At 44.5% G+C, this 24773-nt stretch overlaps 1 protein-coding gene across 1 annotated transcript in view; it reads right to left on the bottom strand.

Annotated features, from left to right (window-relative positions):
- LOC143942835 (cathepsin S-like) overlaps positions 1-24114 on the bottom strand; it is a 46662-nt gene extending 22548 nt beyond the window's left edge. Inside the window, exons 1-5 of the mRNA XM_077464237.1 lie at positions 23971-24114; positions 22486-22634; positions 21535-21657; positions 13213-13368; positions 6215-6436 (exon numbers count right to left, since the gene is read on the bottom strand). Of these exons, the coding sequence (XP_077320363.1) occupies positions 6215-6436; positions 13213-13368; positions 21535-21657; positions 22486-22617 (633 nt within the window). The 5' untranslated portion in view covers positions 22618-22634; positions 23971-24114. The remainder of the gene's footprint in view (positions 1-6214; positions 6437-13212; positions 13369-21534; positions 21658-22485; positions 22635-23970) is intronic.
- Between the last annotated feature and the right edge of the window lie 659 nt (positions 24115-24773).

The raw sequence follows: 24773 nt of genomic DNA, 5'->3' as shown, positions 1-24773 counted from the left end.
GTAATGCAGGTTTCCGTTACATCAGAGAGGGGCGGTGTCACCCGTACGTCACTGGGGATGCCCAGCTTTCCCCTTGCGTCAGAGGGGGGCGGGGTCAGGTGACGGGTGGCCCCGTCCTCCTTAGCTAAGACGTGTCAGGCTGCTGAGATTCCTGCAGTGTGTCCGGTGGAGACAGAGGATGGATGAGCTGCTCTGGAGGAAGAGATCACCCATCGCTGGATCAGATCAGCCATCACTGGACCCCAGAGAGATGATCATCCGTCGCTGGATATCAAGAGTAGATTACCACCGCTGGAATCTTTTTTTTATTTTTTTTATTTTTAATAAAGGACTTTTGCAACGGTATGTGTGTCTTTTTAACCACTTGCCGACCGCCGCACGCCGATGTACGTCATCAGAATGGCACGGGCAGGCATAAGCACATACATGTACGTCCTTTGCCTCCCGCGGGTCGGGGGCCCGATCGGGCCCCCGCCCGGTGCCTGCGGCGGTCGGTTTTCGTTCGGGAGCGATCCCGGACGAGGGGACGGCCATTCATTCATGGCCACCCCCTCGCGATCGCTCCCGACGAATGGAAATCCCCGGTGACATCACTTCCTCTCCTGTAATGTAAACACAGGAGAGGAAGTGATGTATTCTCTCCTCCGTGTCGGTATTTTTCGTTCCGACACGGAGGAGAGCGGATCAGTGAGTTGCACCAACACATCCCACACACAGTAGAACATGCCAGGCACACTCACACCCCCCCTTTACCCCCCGATCACCCCCCCAATTACCCCTGCCCCCCAGTCACAGTGACACCAATGTCATTTTTTTTTTTTTTTTTTTTTTTTTTGCATTGGTGTCATTTGTGACTGTAATAACTGTTAGGGCAGTTAGGGTTAGCCCCCTTTAGTTCTAATGTACCCCCCTAACCCCCCCAATAAAGGTTTAACCCCGTGATCACCCCCCGTCGCCAGTGTCACTAAGGCTGGGTTCACATTGCAGCGGTTTATGAGAACGAATGTGATTCGCACCGCACTGCAGTGCAAATCACATCCGATCTCTGTGCGATTCGAGTTCAGCCATTCGCCGCACCCGCCGCACCCGCCACACCCGCCGCACCCGCCGCAAATTCGCACGGGACCCTTTTTTTGGCCCGCAGCAGAATCGGATCGCATGGGTGTTCACACCATGCGATCCGAGTTTGCAGATCGCACTGCGATATGCGAACTGATCTGGGGGTGTCAGTAACATTTCACTGACACTCCCAGCAGTTCGCATAGGGCAGTGTGAACTGCCGCCGGGAGGCATGCGATGCGGGAACCCGCCGCGCATTCGTGGCGTTCCCGCATCGCTCCAGTGTGAACCCAGCCTAATAAGCGATCGTTTTTCTGATCGCTGTATTAGTGTCACAGGTGACGCTAGTTAGGCAGGTAGGTATTTAGGTTCGCCGCAGCTTTTTATAGCGCCAGGGACCCCCATATACTACCGCATAAAGCCCCCTGATTGCCCCCTAGTTAACCCTTTCACCAGTGATCACCATATAACTGTTACAGGTGACGCTGGTTGGTTAGTTATTTTTTTATAGTTTCAGGGCACCCGCCATTTATTACCTAGTCTCACTAGTGTACCCCTAAATTTAGGGGTGTCTACTTTCTAAAATGGGGTCATTTGGGGGGGGGGGGTTTGTGCCATCTTGGCATTTTATGGCCTTCAAAACTGTAACGCCCTTAGAAAGCCTGAAGGCGGTGCTTGGTTTTTGGGGCCCCGTACGCGGCTAGGCTCCCAAAAAGTCCCACATATGTGGTATCCCCGTACTCAGGAGAAGCAGCAGAATTTATTTTGGGGTGTCATTTCACATATGCCCATGGCATGCGTGAGCAATATATCATTTAGTGACAACTTTGTGAAAAAAAAAAAAAGTTTGTAATTTTCCCGCAACTTGTGGCAAAATATAAAATATTCCATGGACTCAACATGCCTCTCAGCAAATAGCTTGGGGTGTCTACTTTCTAAAATGGGGTCATTTGTGGGGGTTTTGTGCCATCTTGGCATTTTATGGCCTTCAAAACTGTAATAGGTAGTGAGAAGTGAACTCAAAAAATTACGCCCTTAGAAAGCCTGAAGGCGGTGCTTGGTTTTCGGGGCCCCGTACGCGGCTAGGCTCCCAAAAAGTCCCACATATGTGGTATCCCCGTACTCAGGAGAAGCAGCAGAATTTATTTTGGGGTGTCATTTCACATATGCCCATGGCATGCATGAGCAATATATCATTTAGTGACAACTTTGTGAAAAAAAAAAAAAAAAAAAAAAAGTTTGTAATTTTCCCGCAACTTGTGGCAAAATATAAAATATTCCATGGACTCAACATGCCTCTCAGCAAATAGCTTGGGGTGTCTACTTTCTAAAATGGGGTCATTTGTGGGGGTTTTGTGCCATCTTGGCATTTTATGGCCTTCAAAACTGTAATAGGTAGTGAGGCGTGAAATCAAAAATTGACGCCCTTAGAAAGCCTGAAGGCGGTGCTTGGTTTTCGGGGCCCTGTACGCGGCTAGGCTCCCAAAAAGTCCCACATATGTGGTATCCCCGTACTCAGGAGAAGCAGCAGAATTTATTTTGGGGTGTCATTTCACATATGCCCATAGCATGTGTGAGCAATATATCATTTAGTGACAACTTTGTGTAAAAAAAAAAAAAAAATTTTTTTTTTGTCATTATTCAATCGCTTGAGGCAAAAAAATAAAATATTCAATGGGCTCAACATGCCTCTTATCAATTTCCTTAGGGGGTCTACTTTCCAAAATGGGGTCATTTGGGGGGGTTTTGTACTGCCCTGTCATTTTAGCACCTCAAGAAATGAGATAGGCAGTCGTAAACTAAAAGCTGCGTAAATTCCAGAAAACGTACCTTAGTTTGTAGATGTGACAACTTTTGCGCAAACCAATAAATATACAATTATTGACTTTTTTTTTACCAAAGACATGTGGCTGAATACATTTTGGCCTAAATGTATGACTAAAATTGAGTTTATTGGATTTTTCTAATAACAAAAAGTAGAAAATATCATTTTTTTTCAAAATTTGCGGTCTTTTTACGTTTATATCGCAAAAAATAAAAATCGCAGAGGCAATCAAATACCATCAAAAGAAAGCTCTATTTGTGGGAAGAAAAGGACGCAAATTTTGTTTGGGTACAACATTGCATGACCGCGCAATTACCAGTTAAAGCAGCGCAGTGCCAAAGTGTAAAAAGACCTCTGGTCATTTACCAGCAAAATGGTCCGGTCTGAAAGTGGTTAAACTATTTTTTACACTTTCTTTGTGAAATGGTAGGGGTACGTTTGTACCCCCTTACCATTTCAAACAGGGGGGGCCGGGATCTGGGGGTCCCCTTGTTAAAGGGGGCTTCCAGATTCTGATAAGCCCCCTGCCCACAGACCCCCACAACCACCGGCCAGGGTTGTGGGGATGAGGCCCTTGTCCTCATCAACATGGGGACAAGGTGCTTTGGGGGGGACCCCAAAGCATCATCCCAATGTTGAGGGCATGTGGCCTGGTACGGTTCAGGAGGGGGAGCACTCTCTTGTCCCCCCCACTTTTCCTGTGGCCTGCCAGGTTGCGTGTTCGGATAAAGGGTCTGGTATGGATTTTTAGGGGGAACTCCACGCCATTTATTTTTAATTTGCCGCGGAGTTCCCCTTAAAATCCATAGCAGACCTGAAGGGTCTGGTATGGATATTTGGGGGGAACCCCACGTCATTTATTTTTTTAATTTGACATGGGGTTCCCCTTAACCTCCCTGGCAGTATGATTATTTCTGATTTTAGGTGCTGAAAGCGGTACAATTATTTTGCATGGAAATTTGGCGTTTTATATTGTAGGCCTGCAATTCTTAGGAATAACTCTCTTAAATCTGTTCAAATGAGAGTCTAGTAGACATCCCGGGTATGATAAAGTTTATAATATAATAAATAACTATAAATAATGATAACAAATAATAATAAAAATTATTCAATAATTTAATCAAATCCAAAAACACTGAAATTTGCTCATTTGCAGAATTGTCGCTGTCATTAGATTTAGTGATTGATGACGGATCTCCCAACAAATCTCTATCGCTCAATTCTGCAAGTGATTCTAATTTATTATCGCTGTTTTCTAGCTGGTCTAAAATCACTTTTGACATAAAGGGACACTTTTTGGTTGCTATGGACAATCTCCAAATTCCAGGCAGAAAAAAACTGATTACAGTACTGTATGTGTTTTGTGTATTTTTACTTTTTTGAATTTGGCGCCGATCTCCGCTCCCGTGCGTCGTAACGTCGCAGGGAACTGAGCTCAGCGGCAATCTGGCACTGTGAATGGAGCGGAGGACAGCTCGCACACACAGCGGGGGGACATCGATGGATCCAGGGGAAAAGGTAAGTAACTCTCCCTGTATCCAGCGATGAGATCCCGAGTCTGGCTCTGGGTTACTGCTCATGGTACTGAAATCCCAGCCCAAGCCAGACTCGGAATTACCGCCAGGGCCTGGTAATTGAATTAAGGGGAACCCCACACTTTTTTTTTTAATCAATGACTTTCAATGACTGTTCTCTGTATTACTGGGAGCCGACAATTCATTATAGTCGCGAGTGATTTTGAATGACTTTTTTTCCTGCAGAAATGACACTTTGTGAAGGGACAGTTCTAAGCACCAGAAACATGCGCCCCTTCACAGGCATACTCTACACACCCCCCAGGTATGAAATTGAAAGGAATATTCCACTTTTATTGTTTCACTTTAAGCATTATTAAAATCACTGCTCCCGAAAAAAACGTCTCCTATGTGGGGCTCCTATGTGGACGCTGGACCCAGGGGACAGGGGATGGACTGAGGCGCTCAGGAGGATGAACCTTCCTAGCCTGTTTCCGGCCCAGAGGAGAAGAGGCAGGTGAGGGAGCCGCTCCCGACCCCCCCCCCCCCATAACGTCTGATAGCTGCTGCTGCAGACACTGCGGGCCCAAACCACTGCTGTGGCCCTGACCTGTGTCAACAAGGCCTCCAAATCACAAATTTTGTCTCTATCTACCTGCAGGTGGGGGGATGACTGAAGTTGCCACTTCTCCTGACTTCTTGGAATTCTACAGAAAACATCCCTCCGCAAGACTCTCTGCTCTGCACCCTGCCCCTTTCAACATCTGCCTCCAATCAGGTAAGGTCTCGACCCCTACCCACAACACTGACCTAGCTGACCATTCCCTGACCCTGTTCCTCCCATAGTCATGCAGCCCCTCTGTCCTTTTTCTCCTCCAGGTCTCACTTTTTGCATCCATTGCTGTCACTACAAACACCAACCAGTTACAAGTTTATGGAGTGCAGCCCAGACCTAAATTACTTTCTAGTTAGACCATCAGACTGAAATTACTTATTCAGGTGAGATATCATCTCATGCTATGCAATCCACTTTTTAGCATATATCATATATCAGATTTTCAGATTATGTATGAACGTGCAACATGGTACAGTGGAACCTTGGATTACGAGCATAATCCGGTCCAGGAGAAAAGTGAGTGAGTTTCCCCTTGGAAGTCAATGGAAACGAAGATAATTCATTCCGCATTGACTTCTATGATATGCAATACCACATGTGGCCAGAGGTAGGGGGGGTGCCGGAGAGCCTCAGAAATACTTGGGGACAGCTCAGCTGAACTCAGAAAGGCTCGGAAACACTCAGGAACAGAGAATTTCCAAGTGTTTCCAAGTATTTCCGAACGGCTGCGAACCGTTCCGAGTGTCCCCGGCGCCCCGCACCTCTGGCCAAATGCGGTACTGCACACCCCATTAGCTTGAATTCTGCTCGTTTTGCGAGACAACACTCGCAAACCGAGTCAGAATTAAAAAGAAAAAGTTGCTTGTCTTTCAAAACGATTGTTAACCACGTTACTTGTAAGCCAAGGTTCCACTATATTTGCGAATATAACGTGTTGTGTAAGGGAAAGTTCCATTGATTCTCAATGGGCTACCAAGGCATCACAACCTACATATAACCGGACATGGACCATTTTTTTTCACAATGGTTCACACCTGTGCATTCTGAGGTGTTACACCGCAGGTGCACTGCAGTGTGCTACCTAGATTCATTGAGGAGACAAATTAAAACAAATGGCACTGTAATGTGCGTTTTAGCTGATGTTTTTTAGAGACATCTTTCAGAGGAGCTTGATGGTATCTCATGACACTTTTTTGTTACCTTTCCTAGATACGGGTAAGAGGATTCCAGTGCAAGTCCATAATCAATGACGTAGTTAAAGGCCAATTCCATCCATCCTTTCTGACATCCATGGTTTCCATAGCTCCTGCTGCAATCCACAAGTTCCTGTTCGCTCAGTGACTGCAACGTTCCTGTCTTCAGCTTCATCTGGCATTCCAGAGCGCCTGTTGCACTGAAAGCCCAGCAAGACCCGCAACGTCCCTGCAAATATGTACAATGCTGACCATGAGATACAATGTGATTGTACAATGTTTATAGGGTCATAGGACACCAACTAAAGGAACAGTAGTAATGCAAATCATTATAGATTTTTCTGCAAAATTACTAGAAGAATCATCTATACAAATGTAGCTGTGTGCTGCAGCCGGCTGTGAGGAATTTGCTGTTAATTCTTGTGCCTGCTCTCCTCCTTCACCTTCTCCAGCTGGCTGCTGTACTACTTCTACTTCTCCACCCCCCCCCCCCCATTGCTGTCTGTTCTGCTGCATGAGCAGGCTGTGTGAAATCCCCCGCTCCTCCTCTCCTCCTTCCCTCCTGGATTGCAGTGACAATTGGAGATCAGAGCTTATAGCCACAAGGGATCATGGGCTATGCTGTCCTTCCCGCATCACGGGAAGCATGTTGCCCAAAAAAAGTTCTGGAGCTTCTTTTGGGCGACATGCTTCCTGTGATGCGGATTGCTGAAATTGCAGCACGTTTTCTTGCACCGTGATTTGAGGTGTTATTCAAATGAATGACATTTCAAATCCGAGTTCCGTGATTTGTCATTCACACATTGGCGCTGTCAAATCGTGGGCAGATTCGCAGAAAATCTGCCTGCGATTCAAAACACTGTTGTGTAAATGCAGCAGGAAAGCTGTACAATGCAAATGGCTGGGTCCACAAGATACAATTTCCACACATCTCTGCACTCATGGAAGGAGGCCAGGACTGAGAGTTTCCTGGGCAAATTGCTGGAGGTCTAGAGGGAGCAGTACGGGGAGCAAGAGAGTACGGATCTGCTGCTGTGGGCGTCTACACTGAGAGGGAGCATAGTGAGGCCCAGAGTGCCAAGAACTGAACCAGAGCTGGAGGAACCCATTGAAGTGTGTGTCTACATCAGTGAGGACTAGAGCTGAGAGACTGATTCCTTGGTTGGTGAGGACTGAGCCACTGGGGAATGAAATCCTATGGCCAACAGGCCGCCAAGCGTTCAGGACAAGGTTCACACTGTACCAGGACTGGAGAGTGGATTCAGTTGTGTTTATGCTCCCACTGTTAGTGACCCAATACAGCCAGAGGCTGTCCTTTTTTCCTAATGGACCAAAAACAGTTTATTGCATGCAGTCTTAAAGAGGCGGTAATACGTGCATCACTGTACAGCTTGGGCCCCACCGTTAGCCAGCTGAAGAAGCAAGTCAATCACCATATACTGAACAGTAACTTTGTTGTGGCAACCAGATCCCAAGAGTATGTATATATCCCGGCCTATATGTAGGGTTGTATATATATATATATATATATATATATATATATATATATATATATATAGATGCACAGTATTTCACAAAAGTGAGTACACCCTTCACATTTTTGTAAATATTTTATTATATTTTTTCATGTGACAACACTGAAGAAATGACACTTTGCTACAATATAAAGTGTTGAATGGTATTGGCCACCATGCTGCAGCTCAGTTTCAGGGTCTTGGCAATCATCTTATAGCCTAGGCCATCTTTATGTAGAGCAACAATTCTTTTTTTCACAATCTCAGAGAGTTATTTGCCATGAGGTGCCATGTTGAACTTCCAGTGACCAGTATGAGAGAGTGAGAGTAATAACACCAAATTTAACACACCTGCTCCCCATTCACACCTGAGACCTTGTAACAAGTCACATGACACCGGGGAGGGAAAATGGCTAATTGGGACCAATTTGGACATTTTCACTTAGGGGTGTACACACTTTTGTTGCCAGCAGTTTAGACATTAATGGCTGTGTGTTGAGTTATTTTGAGGGGACAGCAAATTTACACTGTTATACAAGCTGTACACTCACCCACGCTAGCTTAGGGTCACTGTGAATGGAAAAACCGCCATATCTTAGTGTGGGGTGCATGTCAGTGCATTCAAATGGACTAATTTACCTATTTACTGTCCTTGTACACTGCTTTTTTACTTTTGCCTTGCAATAATATACTTATTTTATCTACAGTCAAGTAGTTTGGTGTCTAATTCCATATGCTGATATAGTTGTGGTAGTATACTTATACCTAAGCTAACATAGGTCCTTGCAGCATGCTAAGATATATCCACTGAGGGCAAGGGGGCACTCTTTACGTCTAGAGGAAAAGAGATTTCATCTCCAAATACGGAAAGGTTTCTTCACAGTAAGAGCTGTGAAAATGTGGAATTGACTCCCTCCAGAGGTGGTTCTGGCCAGCTCAGTAGATTGCTTTAAGAAAGGCCTGGATTCTTTCATAAATGTATATAATATAACTGGGTACTAACAGCTATAGGTAAAGTTGATCCAGGGAAAATCCGATTGCCTCTCTGGGATCACAAAGGTTTTTTTTCCCCTGCTGTAGCAAATTGGATTCTGCTTTTCTGGTTTTTTTTCCTCCTTCCTCTGGATCAACTGTGGTATAGGATTGGGTATATGGGATTGTATGATATTTTTTATTTTATTTATTTATTTTTTGTGGTTGAACTGGATGGACTTGTGTCTTTTTTCAACCTGACTAACTATGTAACTATGTTAGAGGGGATGAAGCGGTTTACATAATCAGAGAACAGAGGACCCCTCATACCAAACGGCTCCTGTGGTTGTAGCACTACACAGATTTGTAAGTGTAGCACCCTCTACCTTAGGTAGTTGCTAGAGTTAGATTTTTGGCTAGTGCAGGTAAATTTAGGCTGTTTTTTTTGATCTATGGGGCTGAGAGTGGTTTAGAATAGGCTGATGACTCAAAGGCAGGTGTCACTTCTTGTTGACCTCCCTCTGGCTCTCAGATGATTCTGAAAGCAGAAGAGGGGAAGAAAGGTGGAGCGGTCTGATGTGTGGCAAGGAGCCCTGACCAATCCCCAACTAGGACTGGCAGGGGGCAGGCCTCCTTGGGTCAGCCAACCTGGGGAGTAGTTGTTCGGGTGGAAGAACTGAGAGATGGAGTCCGGTGGGGGAGGGGGTGACCTTGAACAAGGGGTGTCCTGAACAGGAGCGGGAGAGGACAGCGAGGAACACTGTCGCACAAGTCTTGAGGATGGATCTACCAGGTGTCGGTGAGTGACAGGCCACAGTCAAGTGAGCTGGGAGAGGCATGCCGGAGCGGACTGGGAGTCTGAGATGGATGTAAAACTATTATGTTACTGGCTTTGAGGTCGGGTATTTGCAGCCAGGACGGCTGGCAGAGTCTGAACAGGACTGACTGGGACCAGTAGTCCACCTCAATTCAGCTAGCACTAAAGACTTTCTTTTACCATTGGTTGCTACACCAAAAAGGCCCACGGTCCCTGCCAGCAAATGCCGATTTCTGAGGTTTTGGCCTAATTCAGAGTTGGGCCAACCATGTGCTAGCTGTGAGAGGAGCCAAGTATTGCAAGGGAGAGGAAGTAACAGTCTGCAAGTAAGCGTTGTGCTGGAGGAGGCTGGAGTTTTACAGAATGTGAATAGAGGTTCCAATCAATCATCTTATATCTTAATACTATTGATTCTAGGCATCTCATAATCCCTTTACCCCATCTAAATTTAATCCCTCAATAACATAACAAAAACAAAACTGATGGACTGTTCATTGTCTAGAGAATGACTGGAAGTAAATGCCAGACAGGGTGACAGGTGGATATACTACACTCAGCAGCCCCACAGGGTACCGCTACATAAAAAACAAATTTATTGATGTGCAGGAAAAACCTCTTCTGCTCTGAACGAAGTTGTAATCCTCCATAAACTCAATTAAAAATGTTTTGGCTATGGTTCCACTTTTGGCCTACGGTATAATAAAGTAACCCTGTCAGGTCTTTACATAATCCCCAATGCCAGCTTGATGACCGGTGGGCGGTGTGTTCTATCACCTCTCTATTCTAGTCCTGCAACCTCCATCGGGTCCTTTGGCATTAAAGACTTTTCAGAGTGTCCAGGGCCGTTAGATTGGACCCCGGGCAAAATTTTTCTTGCCCCCCCGCCCATGCAATTTTGCTCTCCACCTGCTCTGAGACATACAATAAATAGCAGCTAGACTTAAAATCTGTTTACTGTATAAGATCAGGCAGCAATGGCGATTGGTTGCCAGTGGTTACAGCATATCATTACTGCTTAATGACTGGTTGCTAGAGGTTACAGCACACATTACGGCTCACTGATTAGTTTCTAGAGGTTACAGCAATGGATTTCTGCTTGTTAATTGGTTGCTATTACTGTTAAGTAATACTGCTCACTGATTGGTTTCTAGAGGTTACAGTACATCATCTCCACACTGCAGGGGAGCATGATACACATATGAATGCCACCTTTATTTACATATCAATGCTGCAAGCCGCATCTATTTACTTAGTAATGCTGCCAATATTTACATATGAATGCCGATTATTTACATGTAAACACAGGGTCTGCAGATGAGTCATCTGTACACAACAATAAGGCAGAACTGGGCAGCATTAGTACCATCACTTCACACTGAGATATCGGGACACAGTACAGGACTAAAACTTCAAGGGACAAGGGAATTTACACTGGGATAGTTGGCAAGTATGAGGCAGCTACTTTGGGCCCCACAACAATGACAGGGCCCAGGGCAGCTGCCCCTTTTGCCCTGCCTAAAAGACGGCCCTGAGAGTGTCGGATACTTGTGTCCCCCACTGTGATATGTGGTTCCTTCCTCCAACCGCTATGTTACTGTAGGACTCAGTGAAGTAAAAATGTCAGAGCTGATAGCCCCCCTAGGCCATTATGCAATGTGTCTGTGGGGTGTTGAAGCCTCAGGTTGGCAACTTGGAGACCTGCTTTGCCCAGTCCACCCTTTACTTTGGCTTGTAGGTCTACAAGAGAAATTTCAGTGTCCTCAAATTGTTGCTAAGGGTTACTAGAGTATGCTACCATCCTACCCACTACCTATCCATGTTCTACAATAAAACATCAGAAAAAGCATATCCCTGGACTGTTTAATGAGCCTGAAGAGTGATTGAACTGTGTGTTTGCTGCAAGGAAACTATTGGGAAAGGATTTGGGCAATCTACCAAGCAGCTCCTACAGGGATAATGCTACAGAAGCATTGAATTAGGTGTTACTGTATTCAAATATAGTTACAATACCATGTACCGCTGGGCTGAACTGCCTTGTGGTTTCTGCCTATGCAGTTATGCCATCACATACAGCAACAGTTTCAACATTCTCTTTCTATAAGCCAATTATCAGGCAAAATGACTGGATTGTGGCTATTAATATCTTGCCTATTCCATTATGAGTTGACATTAGATATTCTTAGCTGTTAGCATGTCAAATAAATAGATGGTAGCACCCTGGTGTTTAGGCAGAGTTGCTAACAAATTTAGTTTGCCAGGTAGTAATTGTCCTGGCTAATTGTTGGGAGAGCCACTAATTCCCCCCTAATTCTGTAATTGCTGCACCTTTTCCCTTCTGTCACTAGGTGGCATTGTGGGTGGTGACATTAGATAGAGGCATAGCAAGGACAGATCATGAATGGATGGGGTGCCTCAGCCAATAGGCAGGGGTTTCTTTAGGCCCTTGGCCTGCTGGGAGAGCCTATTTATTTGGGTGGAGTCAGGTGATCAGGGTTCTGTGCCACCTGGACGGCTGTCTAGGTCGACATGTGTGATTTCGCCCCAGGCTGCTGGGCCAGAAGCCTGAGGACTATCCCGGGGGCACCTGGCTGCTAGGCTGCCTGAGGCCTATCCAGGATCGGGAGAAGCAGCGTAGAGTTGGGACTGCAGCATTGGAGTCCAACTGAGTTTTGAAGGTTCAGCTGGACGGGGAACCAGTTGTGGTCAGATGTAAAGGGGAAACAGTCGCCACTAAGGGACCATCCACCTTATTACAGGAGACTACAGTGAATAAGCTTGAGCAAGTACCAGAGCAGTCTTTTCACCAGCTGGGGACGATGAAGAAGTGGGAAAGCATCAGCGAGTGCCAAGCCAGGAACCCATCAGGTTAGTGCGGGTGACACTTGAGGAGTATACAGTTGGATAGCTGTGGAAGAGCTCAGGAGATCCATTGACGATTGAGATCTGGAAGTCTAGTGAGGGACTGGGAGCTCAGTGATGGAAAACCTACAGTGGGATACTGTGAGATAAGAAACGGACTGTTTTGTTTTACCAAGAGTTATTTACTACTACTTTTAGTGACTGTTACAAGTTCAGTGCCATAGGAGACAGCGATCCTGATCCTACCTATACAGACATGGCATCTGGCTGGAGGCCTTTCCCTGTATAGCTTTTTTCCTACAGTGTTTCGGAGTCCGCCAATTAATATTGCATCTACCTAAGGGTGTCCTGGCCCTAAGCCGCTGTTCCACAGTTCTTGTTAAGAGACAATAAATCTCTTGTTCGCATTAAAAAAATGACTGGTGCCCATCATTTCATTTTGCATCACACCCACCATGCCTGGTAACCCACTTTACAAGGAAGGATGTCAGCTCTCCCTAACTCTGGAGGTCACCATTGGGACTACATATACACAGTCTGAAAAGGTGTAGGTGGGAGGCACTGGATCCAAAATTGGTTTAATTTCTCATTGCGAACATAACTCCTTTCTGTAAAGCGTGTCTTGTCTTTGGACTTCTATGCTGAAATAAGTTCTCTTGGACTCCTGAACCAATGGTGTTATGCTCTTGTTTTCCATGTACCTTCCACAGTAATATACAACAGTGTGTTCTAAGGAGAAGTACAAGTGACTGGGACCTTATGGCAGGATTAGGACTTTATGTAGGATTATGAAGTGGGCACAACTCTAGTCTGAAGTGGAAAACTTCTGTAAATGTGACATACCTGGCTCTTCACTTTTGTGACACAACCTTTGTTTCTCCAGTCAATTGAAGATGGAGGGGGGTTAACATCCCATTTAGCTAATTCACCTGTGGAATTCAATTCTGCGACCTCAGGAGCCCTAAAGCCCGTCATTGTGGCCAGCACTTCCTCCGATGTCTGGAATAAAAAGATGAGAAGAACTACAACAATATTCTTGACCTGTCCACCAATACAAGAGGGTACCATACCAAGCTCAAGGGTTAGGAATCTTTTCAACACTGACCACCAATGGCTAAAATTTTTCGTGTCTTGGTTTATTTTCTGACCATTATTACTATGTTTTATTACCGAAAATTTTTTTTGTCATATGGGAGGAAGTAGATGCAAAAGTGACACTAAACTCTGGTTACCTGACACCAGGACACACAGTTAGGCACATTTAACCCCCTGATCGCCCCCTTCCCATTTAAAGCGGAAGTAAACCCATGCATAAAACAGTTTAATTTCCAGGGCATGTCGGAAATGTAACACTCCCATTGGTTGTGCTCTCAATCAAACTGTTAAACCATCCAATGGCTGGTGTAATGACTGATCACATGTGCATCATCATGTTAGTTTTATATTAAACAGAGGCAAAGATGGCAGCTTCCTTGGCTGAAAACGATAGGGGCTTTTACTTACACTTTAAAGCGGAGGTCTGGCCATTTTTTTTATTCTTTTAAAAGTCAGCAACTACAAACATTGTAAATGGGCACCTGTCTACTGGTACACAACCATGTCCCAGAAGACATTGCGCCCCATCTCCCAGGCGACAACACGAGGGAGGACAAGCACCATGGTGTAGGAAGTGGCAGATTAGGATGATCTGCCTAGCAACAGCCATTTCTGGTAAGTGAACATTTTTTTCTCTCAAATGTTTTTTAATGTATTTTAAGGGGCGTGTTTATGTACTTTTTTTTTTTATTTTTATTTTTTTTAGGGTAGATCTCCGCTTTAACCCTTTCATGCCCTATCAGTGTAACTAAGTACAGTGTACAGATTTTTTACTGATCACTGTATTGGTGTCACTTGTGATGCTAAATAGCATTAACAGCAATTAGCGTTAGTCCCAGGTAGATTTAGAGTACCCACCATATATTCCCTAATAGGTGGCTAGTTAGTGTCAGTTAAGCCCCATACACACTATCAGATTATCTGCTGAGTTTTTCCTTCAGATTTACCAAAACCATGTAGTAGAAGGGCCTGCATACACATTGAAACTCCTAAGGGCTGTCCTCATATTATATGGTTTTGGTAAATCTGAAGGAAAAACTCAGCAGATAATCTGATAGTGTGTATGGGGCTTTAGTGACAGTCTTATATAGCGTCTGGGTCCCGCCACATATTCCCTAATAAAGTTTTAACCCCCTGATTGCCACTCAGTTAACTCTTTCACTTCCTGTCACAGTGTCATTAGTACAGTGTACAGATCTTTTTCTGATCACTGTATTAGTGTCACAGGTGATGACAGTCAGCTTCAGCGTCAGTTAGTGTGAATCCCAGACAGCGTCAGTTTGCCCGCCACATATTCACTAAGAAAAGTTAGCCCTTTGATTGCCAGTAACACTAATACACACACACACACACACACACTAAACACCTCCATTACTAGCATAATCTGAATGGATCAATATATTTGATCTGATCAGAACTATACTAGCATCCCCAATAGTATAGTGTTCCAAAAAATGCAGCGTTAGCAGGATCAGCCCCGGAACCTGCCAGCACCTGCATTAACCCCTCACCCCAAATAAGCGCAGTATAAGTAGATCACTGTCACTTCCAATATACAGCACACAAAACTGCAGCATTAGCAGAGTCCGGCCTGATCTCTGCTAGCACTAGCAGTTCAATTGTTTTGTAGTGGTTCAAACAGTCCTTGACAACCAGGTGCTTTTTTACCTGTGAGTCACACAAGGTACTTATAAATTTGTTGCTGGAAGCATATATGCTGAAGCATAGGGGCTGGGGTGGATAGAGGGTGGATCGCTACTATGCTTTGGCATATATATTTTTTTCTCTTTTCTTGGCAGAGATTTCTTCATCCACATTGATCAATGTGAATGGAGGAATCTGTACAAAAAAAAGAAAGGAAATTGCATGTATGCCCATCATTAGAAGTGGGTAGATGCAGGGCGGTATTTTAAGGCTGGGCATACCACACAGGCATAGGCATAATCTTGGTATCTTTTTTTCAGCCAGCGGTCGACTTTCATGTAAAAGCAATCCTAAGGACACAGAGATGCTCGCAGCTAAGTATACCCTCTATCTATAACTTTGTTGTCCCTGTGTAGCTGATTAACTAGTCCTGCTTTATAGGAACCTTCTGTGCCTAGACTTAGTGCCTCCCTTACAAATTCTATATTCCTGTTTTGGAATGATGGATGTTACTTTGCCCCTTCCACCTCATTTTCCACGGGGCCATACAGCTTAAGCAGGTAACTAGAACTGCCTCTCAGGTGTATTCACCAAGACTCAGTGCCTAACTTCTATCTGTGTATTAGCACACGGAACTGTATTCCCTTATAGACATATGGGAGAGTCCTGTTCTTCGCCCTTTCTCAGTCTTATGTATGTATCTTTATGCAGCAAAATTTTGCCCCCATACTTATGTAGCACTGACCCCCTGAAGGAGCTGCTGGTTTTATTGGGCTTACCGTTACCTCCTTGTACGTCTCTCCGTCTAGTGATTCCCGTGGTAGATGGCCCAAAGAATGTGGAAACTGACACTGAATCTTCTTTTGGGTTATTTATTTGGAACAGAAACAGAGTGTTTCAGTAAAGGGTAGAGGGTTAGGAGTAAGTTCAGGTACTTTAGATTGCAAATATTAAAGGGAGTCCTTATAGAAAATCCAGAGAATAAAGACCGTTTCAAAACTGGATTTTACAACCCCCGGATAGATCTCCCCTCTTTAGGCCTAGCAGCCGGTAGGGTGCTTGACAAAGTTGCTGGGCCTCTCCCTTCAGATGGGACAGGACCGGACCACCCTTGGATCAATAGGCCCCCGAAATCCACTCGGGCCTGTCCCTGCAGTTGCGTTGCCTCAGGCCAGCCGCCCCCGAGACTCGGAATGCATGGTTCCGTGCCCCAGGCCAGGAGAGCCATGGGCTGGGTCAGGAGGACCCCAAGAACCAAACAGACAGAAAATCAAAGATGGAACCCCACACCATGTGGTGTCGGTACCTTAAATACCACCCCCCCAGAATGCACAGCAGGAGAACACTCCCACTGGGCTGGCTCTGAGAGAACAGTGGCATTCAATACACCCAGCTAAACTGCATTCCTACTCTTGCCAGCGGTGGCAGCGACACCTGCGGCCAAGGAGAACCCAGTGCAACCCAGCTGGACTGGTACTGAAACCAGAAATTTAGAGAATAGTCCTGAAACCCAACTGTGGTTTCAGGCAAATTAACTTTAGAAAAAAAACCATAGCGCCTGCTCGTCAAGAGCCAGCGCTACACTTACTTCTGATAACCTGGGCTGGAATGCTCTAACGTTTCTTCTTTTTGTCAAAGCCTTTTCATTTATAGCCGAGAAGTGCCTGCAGACACTGAATTTTGGGCTATGTTCCCATTGCACATCTTATACGGGTTGGTCTTAGTTGTTCACGAGTTTACAGTTGGGGTAGTATGCCCGCACAAGTTGGGGACAGTATTGGGCGGGGTGGGGGGAAAGGTTACTTTTATTGGTTAGAAGAATATTGTCACAATGTCTACAGGTAAATGTCAAACGGTACAGCAAACAATGTATGATATCACTATGTATCTTTTCTGTGTGCTGTTTGAGTGAGGGGAGGGGACATACTCTTATTACCAAGAACCCTGGAGCATTACTAATTTATTCACAAAATCTATGGCCTCCCTAAAAGTACTCACCTGGAATGTAAGGGGCTTAAACTATAAAATTAAAAGATCTGCCGTGTTCTCCTTTTTGAAGAAACAGCACGCTGACATAATTATTCTGACAGAAACCCATATAGAAGGCTGCCTTTAGATGGCTCTTAAACGTCCCTGGGTAGGGTGGGCATGTCGCTCATCATACACCTCCCACTCCAGGGGAGTTACTGTACCTTTTGCCAAATCTGTACACTTTAAGCTCCAGGGTTCTAGGATTGATCCGTCTGGTAGGTTTGTATTCCTACATGCGGTAGTTTATGGGGATCCCCTGCTGCTAATAGCAATGTATATACCCCCACCATTTAATTCTACACTTTTATCTGAGAGTCTGGACTAAATGGCTTTATATCCAGCTGTCCCAGCAATCTGGTTAGGGGACTTTAACATGACCATTAACCCCAAACTTGACAAACTACAGGTTCCACCGCCCCCACTTGCTTTGCCCCTATCCACCAGATTTGCGAAGCTCATTGGAAGCTTCGGCCTAATTGACACATGGAGATCCATGGAACCAGATGCTCGGACCTACTTGTGCTTCTCCTCCTCCAACCATACGGCCTCTAGAATAGAATTCATTCTAATTTCTCATTCACTGCTTCCCAGACTGCAGGATGCGGGTATCTCGCCGAGATCACTCTTGGTCCATAACCCTTGTTGGGCCACTCTAACATTACCCTATAACCGACCACATGCTGCTTGGAGATTGAAACCCTACTGGCTTACATTGTTGCCGGAGGACGATGATATCTTGGTAGCATGGGGACAATTTCTTGCGGACAATGACAATTCTGCCCCACCTCACGTAGTCTGGGATGCCTTTAAATTACATGTCAAATCTACCCTGGTTGCACGCATAAATAGTTTAAAACAAGCCTCTGCGGCTGACCTGGAGAAGGCAGCAGCAAATCTAACTAGAGCAGAGCAGGAATTTCTATATGACCCCTCAATGGAGAGAGCTGCTACACTTAAGCTCCATTCCAGGGTGGTCACGCAGATGCAATATAAGAAATCAAAAACGCTAATTATTCTTTTGCAAACGAAACCTTTTTGAACATGGTGAAAAGGCCGGTAAGTTACTGGCCTACCTGGTACATTGCGAGGATTGTCCTGCGGTAGTTATTTCACTTAGCTCTGACGATGGCACGATGATACTAGAACCCAGAAGAGTCACTGAGATATTCAGGGACTTCTACATCAACCTATAAACCTCGACAATAGGAGATGCTCACCCAGCCATTGAATCTTTTCTAGGCAAGATACAACTATCACATCTTATGGAGCAACAGATGATGGATCTTGATAGACCCCTATACACGGAGGAAATAGCTGAAGCCTTAGCGGCCTTCCCCCGTTCCAAGTCACCAGGTTCCGATGGACTCCCAGTGGAACTTTATTCGACATACTCTGAGTTTCAAGTCCTTAGACTCCACAAACTATACAATCACATATTCAAGACCTCCACTATGCCCTCCTCAATGTGTGAAGCCACAATAGTTTTAATCCCCAAACCTGGTAAGGACCCACATTGTCCAGAATCATATCGCCCAATATCCCTATTGCAAGTTGATGTCAAGATCCTTGCTAAGATCCTGGCTACCCGCCTCAACACGGTTATTCTCTCCCTTATAAATGATGACCAATGTTTCATGCCGGGAAGGAATACCTCCTTTCATTGGAGGAGACTATTCATTAACCTGCAGACGCAACATGACAATATGGGTACTGGAATTATAGTTGCGCTGGACACAACAAAGGCATTCGGCTCTGTCAAATGGACCTACCTATGGGCATGCTTAGAATGGTTTGGTATAGGACCTAAGTTCATCAAGTGGGTTCAACTACTATACCAGAGCCCAGTGGCAAGGGTTATAGCTAATGGCTAGGCATCCGACCAGTTTCCCCTTACCAGAGGCACACGCCATGGGTGTCCCCTCTCCCCTTTGTTATACGCACTGGCAGCAGAACCCTTATCATGGTCCTTGCGATCCAACCCAGACATAGTGGGACTCCGAATAGGGCCCATCACGGAGAAAGTCAGTACCTACGCCAACAACACATTGCTATATATTGATGGATTGACAGATGCTGCTTTATTGTTGCCTATGCATTTTTTTTTAGTTCATGTGACACATAGCATTCTTTGGACTTTGCACTTATCGTTTGATTCTTATCATTTGAAGGGTTGGGGGGGGGGGGGGGCCTCCATGTCCATTTGCTTGGGGCCACCAAATTCCTTCAAGTGGCACTGTTGATAGGCAGAGGTCAGGTGAGTCTGGAGGTAGCCCATTCCTCCTTAAAGGCAGAAGGGCACACTGGACACCCAGCACATAGCACAATGGCAGCAAAGGCATCCGGCGCGTTCCCTCATTAATATTACATCAGCAACAAATGACTAGTCACTGCCCCCACCTATAACTGGCCTTCACAACAAGGAGCACTTGGAAGGACAACACATGCAAAATAAAACTAAATAAAATTCCCAGCTCAACTTTACCAACCAATCTGCTACCAAATAAATTATCCTGTCTAACAGTTTGGGTGATCTATAATTCCTGTTTTTAATACAGAGACATACCTCCCAACTGTCCCTGATTTCCAGAGACTGTCCCTGATTTGGAGCAATGTCCCTCATTCCTCCTCATTTGTCCCTCATTTTGGTCTGATCTATAGAGATGTATAGAAATTGCACTTTTTATCTATCTAAAGATGTTTTACTAAACCTTTCATCTGATTTCTAAATTGCTGCATTTGTAAATTCCAAAAGTCAATATAAAGGAATAGTAGTGGTAAAATAAGCACTTGTGAGTTTAACCAATCTTGTTTTTTGTACAATTCTCCTTTAAGGGGGCGTGGCAAGGGGTGTGTCCTATGCCTACATACTTTTGCTGATAGGTGTCCCTCATTTCCATCTCAAAAAGTTTGGAGGTATGCAGAGGGGGTTGTTTTTTTAAACAAAAAGTACACTTAAAAGCTGAACTCCGGTCTATTCTTCAGTCTTGTGCAGTCAGGCTACTCTTTGTACTAAAATGTGTTACTCTGATTTCCCTGCTCACTGTGAGCATTTCACAATGTGCATTCGAAGTTGTAGCAAGCCAGATACACCATGCCTCATTTTCTGGCTAGAGAATGTCCAGCATCACCTAGCTCTTTGATATTTGCATAAAACCTCCCAAAACTTGTATTAGGGCTGAGGGTTCTTGAGAGGCGTGATAAAGTAGGGTGCTGTGATTATCAGGAACAGGGGCGGACTGACCATTCGGGCACTGCCATGCCACTAAGGGGCCTCATCAGGGTTTCCAGCCTCAATAAAACCAGGGACAGTATGTAAAAATCTGTGCTTTTTTAAAAAAATCCCAAGATTATAGCTGCCCCGCCTCTCCAGTACCTGTGTGTGTATGTGTAGTCTTAGGCCGCGTACACACGGGCGGACTGTTCGCCCAACCTTGTCCGCTGAACAGTGTTTGGGCGGACAGTCCGCTCGTGTGTGGGGCTTCAGCGGACAGTTTCAGCGGACAGTTGGACGAACAAGGTCTTACGGAAATTCCGAAAAACTGTCCGCTGAAACAAGGTTTCAGCGGACTATTCGCTCGTGTGTAGGCTTGTTCGGCCAACTAAGTCTCGCGCATGCTCAGAAAGGATTTCCACGTCGGAAGGTTGCATTGCAGTGTATTGGACGTCGAAATTTTCGATCCGTCGTGCGTGCCGAAACGTCATCGCGCACGGTTTCAGCAAACTGTTCGTCCGTCGTGTGTGGCCATGTCCGTCCATGCTAAGTTTGAGCGGACTGTTTGCCGAAACTGTTGGACGGACAAAGTTGGGCGAACAGTCCGCGCGTGTGTACGCGGCCTTATAGTTTCATAGTTGCTAAGGTTGAATTCAGACACCAGTCCATCCAGTTCAACCTGAGTGAGCGTCTACAATTGTCCCTATCCCTGTACATTGCACACTCACATTGGTTCCTACCCTCAAGGAGCCCCCTATTCTGTGTGTGTATACTGTGTATGTATATTATGTGTCTCTGTGTGTATACTGTATGTGTGTGTATACTGTGTGGCCCCATAATCTATTGCCTGGGGGGTCCCATAATCTCCTATTGCCCAGGGGCCCCATAATCTTCTCCTATTGCCTGGGCGCCCCATAATCTCCTATTGCCCGGGGGCCCAATAATCTCCTATTGACCGGGGGCCCCATGAGTTGTCATTCCACCCCTGATCAGGAAGCTATGTACAGCACCCTGCTGGCCTCTTCCACCGGCCATAATCTGCCTGCATTGAATAGAGAAGCAAAAAGGGCCAGTGAGGATTTCACTCTAAAAGAACTAAAATATATAGTGAAAGTGGAAAAATTTGTAAAAAATAATTGTCATTTCAAATACTTAAAAGCATACATTTGGAGACACGTTCTTACCATGTCTGCCAGGTGGTTCATTCCAACCTCATAAGTGTGAAGCCCCAGGCTGTACTCCAGATTGTGGATGGTGACAAATTTCAGAGAATCTTCCCAGATATTCCGTCTTTCCATCTCTTCCATCTATGATGTCAGGAAATGGATATCATCATCAAAACTTCAAAACATCCAGGATAGACATAAAACAAATGCAGACTCATATATTAATGTCTTGTATACTATTCCCAGGTATTATTGCAGTTTTTTTTTTCTGGTGGGAAGATAATGGAATCATCAAAATGTATGTGAACCATCTAAAAGTAAGAATTTCACATACAGACTTCTGTAAAATCAACCTACAACATTTGTTATGAATCAAAACTGTGCAGAATCACGTATATATATACCTGATTCTGCACTACCTGGTAGGGAGCACACGTGCATGCTCCCGGAATGCCGCTTCTCTGGGTGCTGGCCAATGGATGTTAGCTGGCAAAGTAAAAAAAATTTAAAGTTTTGGTTTTAGATCCATGTAATACAGTAAAAGCATTCAAAACAGGAATTCATTTTCAAGGAATAAAATTATTTTATGTGTGTTACACAGAGTACAGTATTTCTATGACAGTGGTCCTTTAGTTAATCTAAGTGGTTGGCAATATTTAAAAAAAAAAACGTTCAATAAGAATTTACCATTTTATAGAAAACTGAAATTGCGTCACTGCCCTTTTTTTTTTTACCATTGTCGCTTGTTCTACTAATTTGTCTGCTTCAATATTTTTATTGAAGGTAACATACATATAGGTAACAATAGAGCTGCGAGCCCTTGATGGTAACACAAATGCAGCTTGCAATTCTACAAATTTTTTACAGAGTAATCATTGCATTTTATAAACAAAGGCAAGATGGTTTCATGCTAAAATGGTTTAAAAAAAAAAACACCAAGTAAAGATCCTCATTGGCATAATATATTACCACATTCATGTAGACTTTCTGGTTTTGTATAACCCATAGCTTCCAGTGGTAATCCAGAGTGGGATCAGGACGGCCATGAACAGACATTATAATGATGAGCAAGCATGCAAGACTGGTTACAGGGGAGCCCATTATCTTACAATGTCAACCTGTTTAAAAAAAAACATATTTATTTAACATGTAAGTATTTTACAGTTTTATACCAGTTACTTTGTCTATAACAATACTCCAGGGAAACTACTGTACTAAAAGTCACTAACAATTTACTAACTTTTAAAGCCAAAAGCCTCCACACCAGAGTTTTTCAAGTAGGGTTCCTCCTGAGGCTACTCGAGGTTTCCTGACTATTGAGTAATTTTTGCCTCTCAGATAAGTTCCCACTGCCGCCATTGATCTTTTATGCTATGTGGGGGAATTCTTCCCAATGACCAGCAGTGTAAGGAGCATTCTTCCCACTGACATTAATGTGTCATGAGTTGTAGATATAGTAATTTTAAACAGGAGTTCCCTGATATGGAAAGTCATTTCAAGGGTTCCTCTGTGTTGAAGGTGTTGAGAGGCTGGTGTACACTATTTGTCCAACTGCTCCTCCTCAAAAACTCCACTCCCCTGCCTTCCAACATTCTGTTCTTTCCTGATTCTCGTCCTGCCTATCTAAGTACTACCTCAGTGTCGGGGTCTTCAGGGGTCTTCCAAGGCTCTTTCCTTGGATTTCTTCTATACTCTATCTGCACCTCATTCCCTGGTCAGTTGATAACCTGCCATGGCTTCCAACGATATCCAAATATATATTTTTACTCTTCAGATCTTACTTTAGCATTACCAATTAACTAACTCATTATGGATGTCACACCAGTTCCCAAAGCTCAATATTTCCAAAAAAAGAGCTCATGATATTTCCTCCCTGTGCCCCCCCATGATTTTTCTTCTGAGATCTTTAACACAATTATTAGCCCCTCCCCTCATGCCAGGTTGCTAAGTGTAATCCTGACCTCCCCTTTCAGATCCATATCTAATGACTGTCCAAATCTTGCTGCCATCACATTTGTAAAATTTCCAAAAAAGATCATTCTTAACCAATGGCACCACCAGGCTACTAATTCACTTCCTTATTTTCTCTCACCTAAACTATTACAACTCCCTCCTTATTGCTGCTCTTTAGCTCCCTTCTCACTTTCTGCCATGCTTGCCTCTAGGACTTCTTCAGAGCCTCCCCCATCCTCTGGAACTCCCTACTTCAATCAATCCAGCTATCTCCTAGTCAGTCTGCCTTTAGGCGACCCATAAATACTCATCTCTTCTGAGAAGCTGAGTCTTTTAGTGTAGGGACAAGGACATATTCTAATATAAAACATCAAACATTAAAACACAGTCATTTTTGGTCCAGCTAGATGGTACTGTACATGTTATAGTTAGTTGTACTGGCTTGAAGACAGAGTGTCCCTGGACACCATTAAAATGCTGACAGTTATTGTTACTACTCACCAAGACAGGTTTATTCAGAGCTGCTGGCGTCTGAATGGTAAAGTTTGAGGGCTATTCGCTGCTTTATGTATTCCACAAAGTCACAATTCGTTTTGTCACTTCCCCATACAAAACTACCAGACTGTGGCACGTGAATTGATCAATGATGGGAGTTCCCTGAAGAATGCAGAACTTCTGTTCAGACTTCGCAATTATCACTTGTTGGAAGACATCAATGGTCACCCAACCAAAAGTCAGAATGAATATCAGTGTAAACTATCAAAGTCCCGCTACAAGCACCTAGAAAGTCTAATTCTGCATCCTGAAAATCTTTATAGGATCAGTTATGTACAATATATTGGCAAAGGTTTTTAGACACCTGATCATCATACCTATATAAACATTTTAAACATTCCAAAACCATGGGAAGTTGGCACACTTTTTGTCTCTATAACAGCCTCCAATTTGGGAATGGCACTTTGTGCCACTTCAGGCAAAAGAGCTATGTGAGCTCTGGTATTAATATTGGAGGAGAAGGCCTTGGTGGCAAATGGTTTTCAATTCATCCCAAATGTCTTTAATAGTGTAAAGCCTCGTACTCACGGTTCGATTGTTTGAAGGGGATTGTCTGTTGACAGACTGTTGTTCTAAATTCTTACCATTAGTACGCTCCTTTAGACAATTGTTTTCCAATTTTTGGCCAACAAATGTTGGATGGCAGGCTAGTAAATTTTCGTCAGACAAAGGCTCCGCGTCTGATTTTCGTATGGTCAGTACACAAATCCGTCACACAAAAGTCGAAAGTACAAACACGCATGCTCGGA

Source organism: Lithobates pipiens, unplaced genomic scaffold (genome assembly GCF_037356315.1).
Source record: "Lithobates pipiens isolate NorthernLeopardFrog02 unplaced genomic scaffold, aLitPip1_a1.2 Scaffold_30, whole genome shotgun sequence".
Taxonomy (NCBI): Eukaryota; Metazoa; Chordata; class Amphibia; order Anura; family Ranidae; genus Lithobates; species Lithobates pipiens.
The sequence above is the reverse complement of the archived record's forward strand: the minus strand, read 5'-3'. Positions and strand labels throughout refer to the sequence as shown.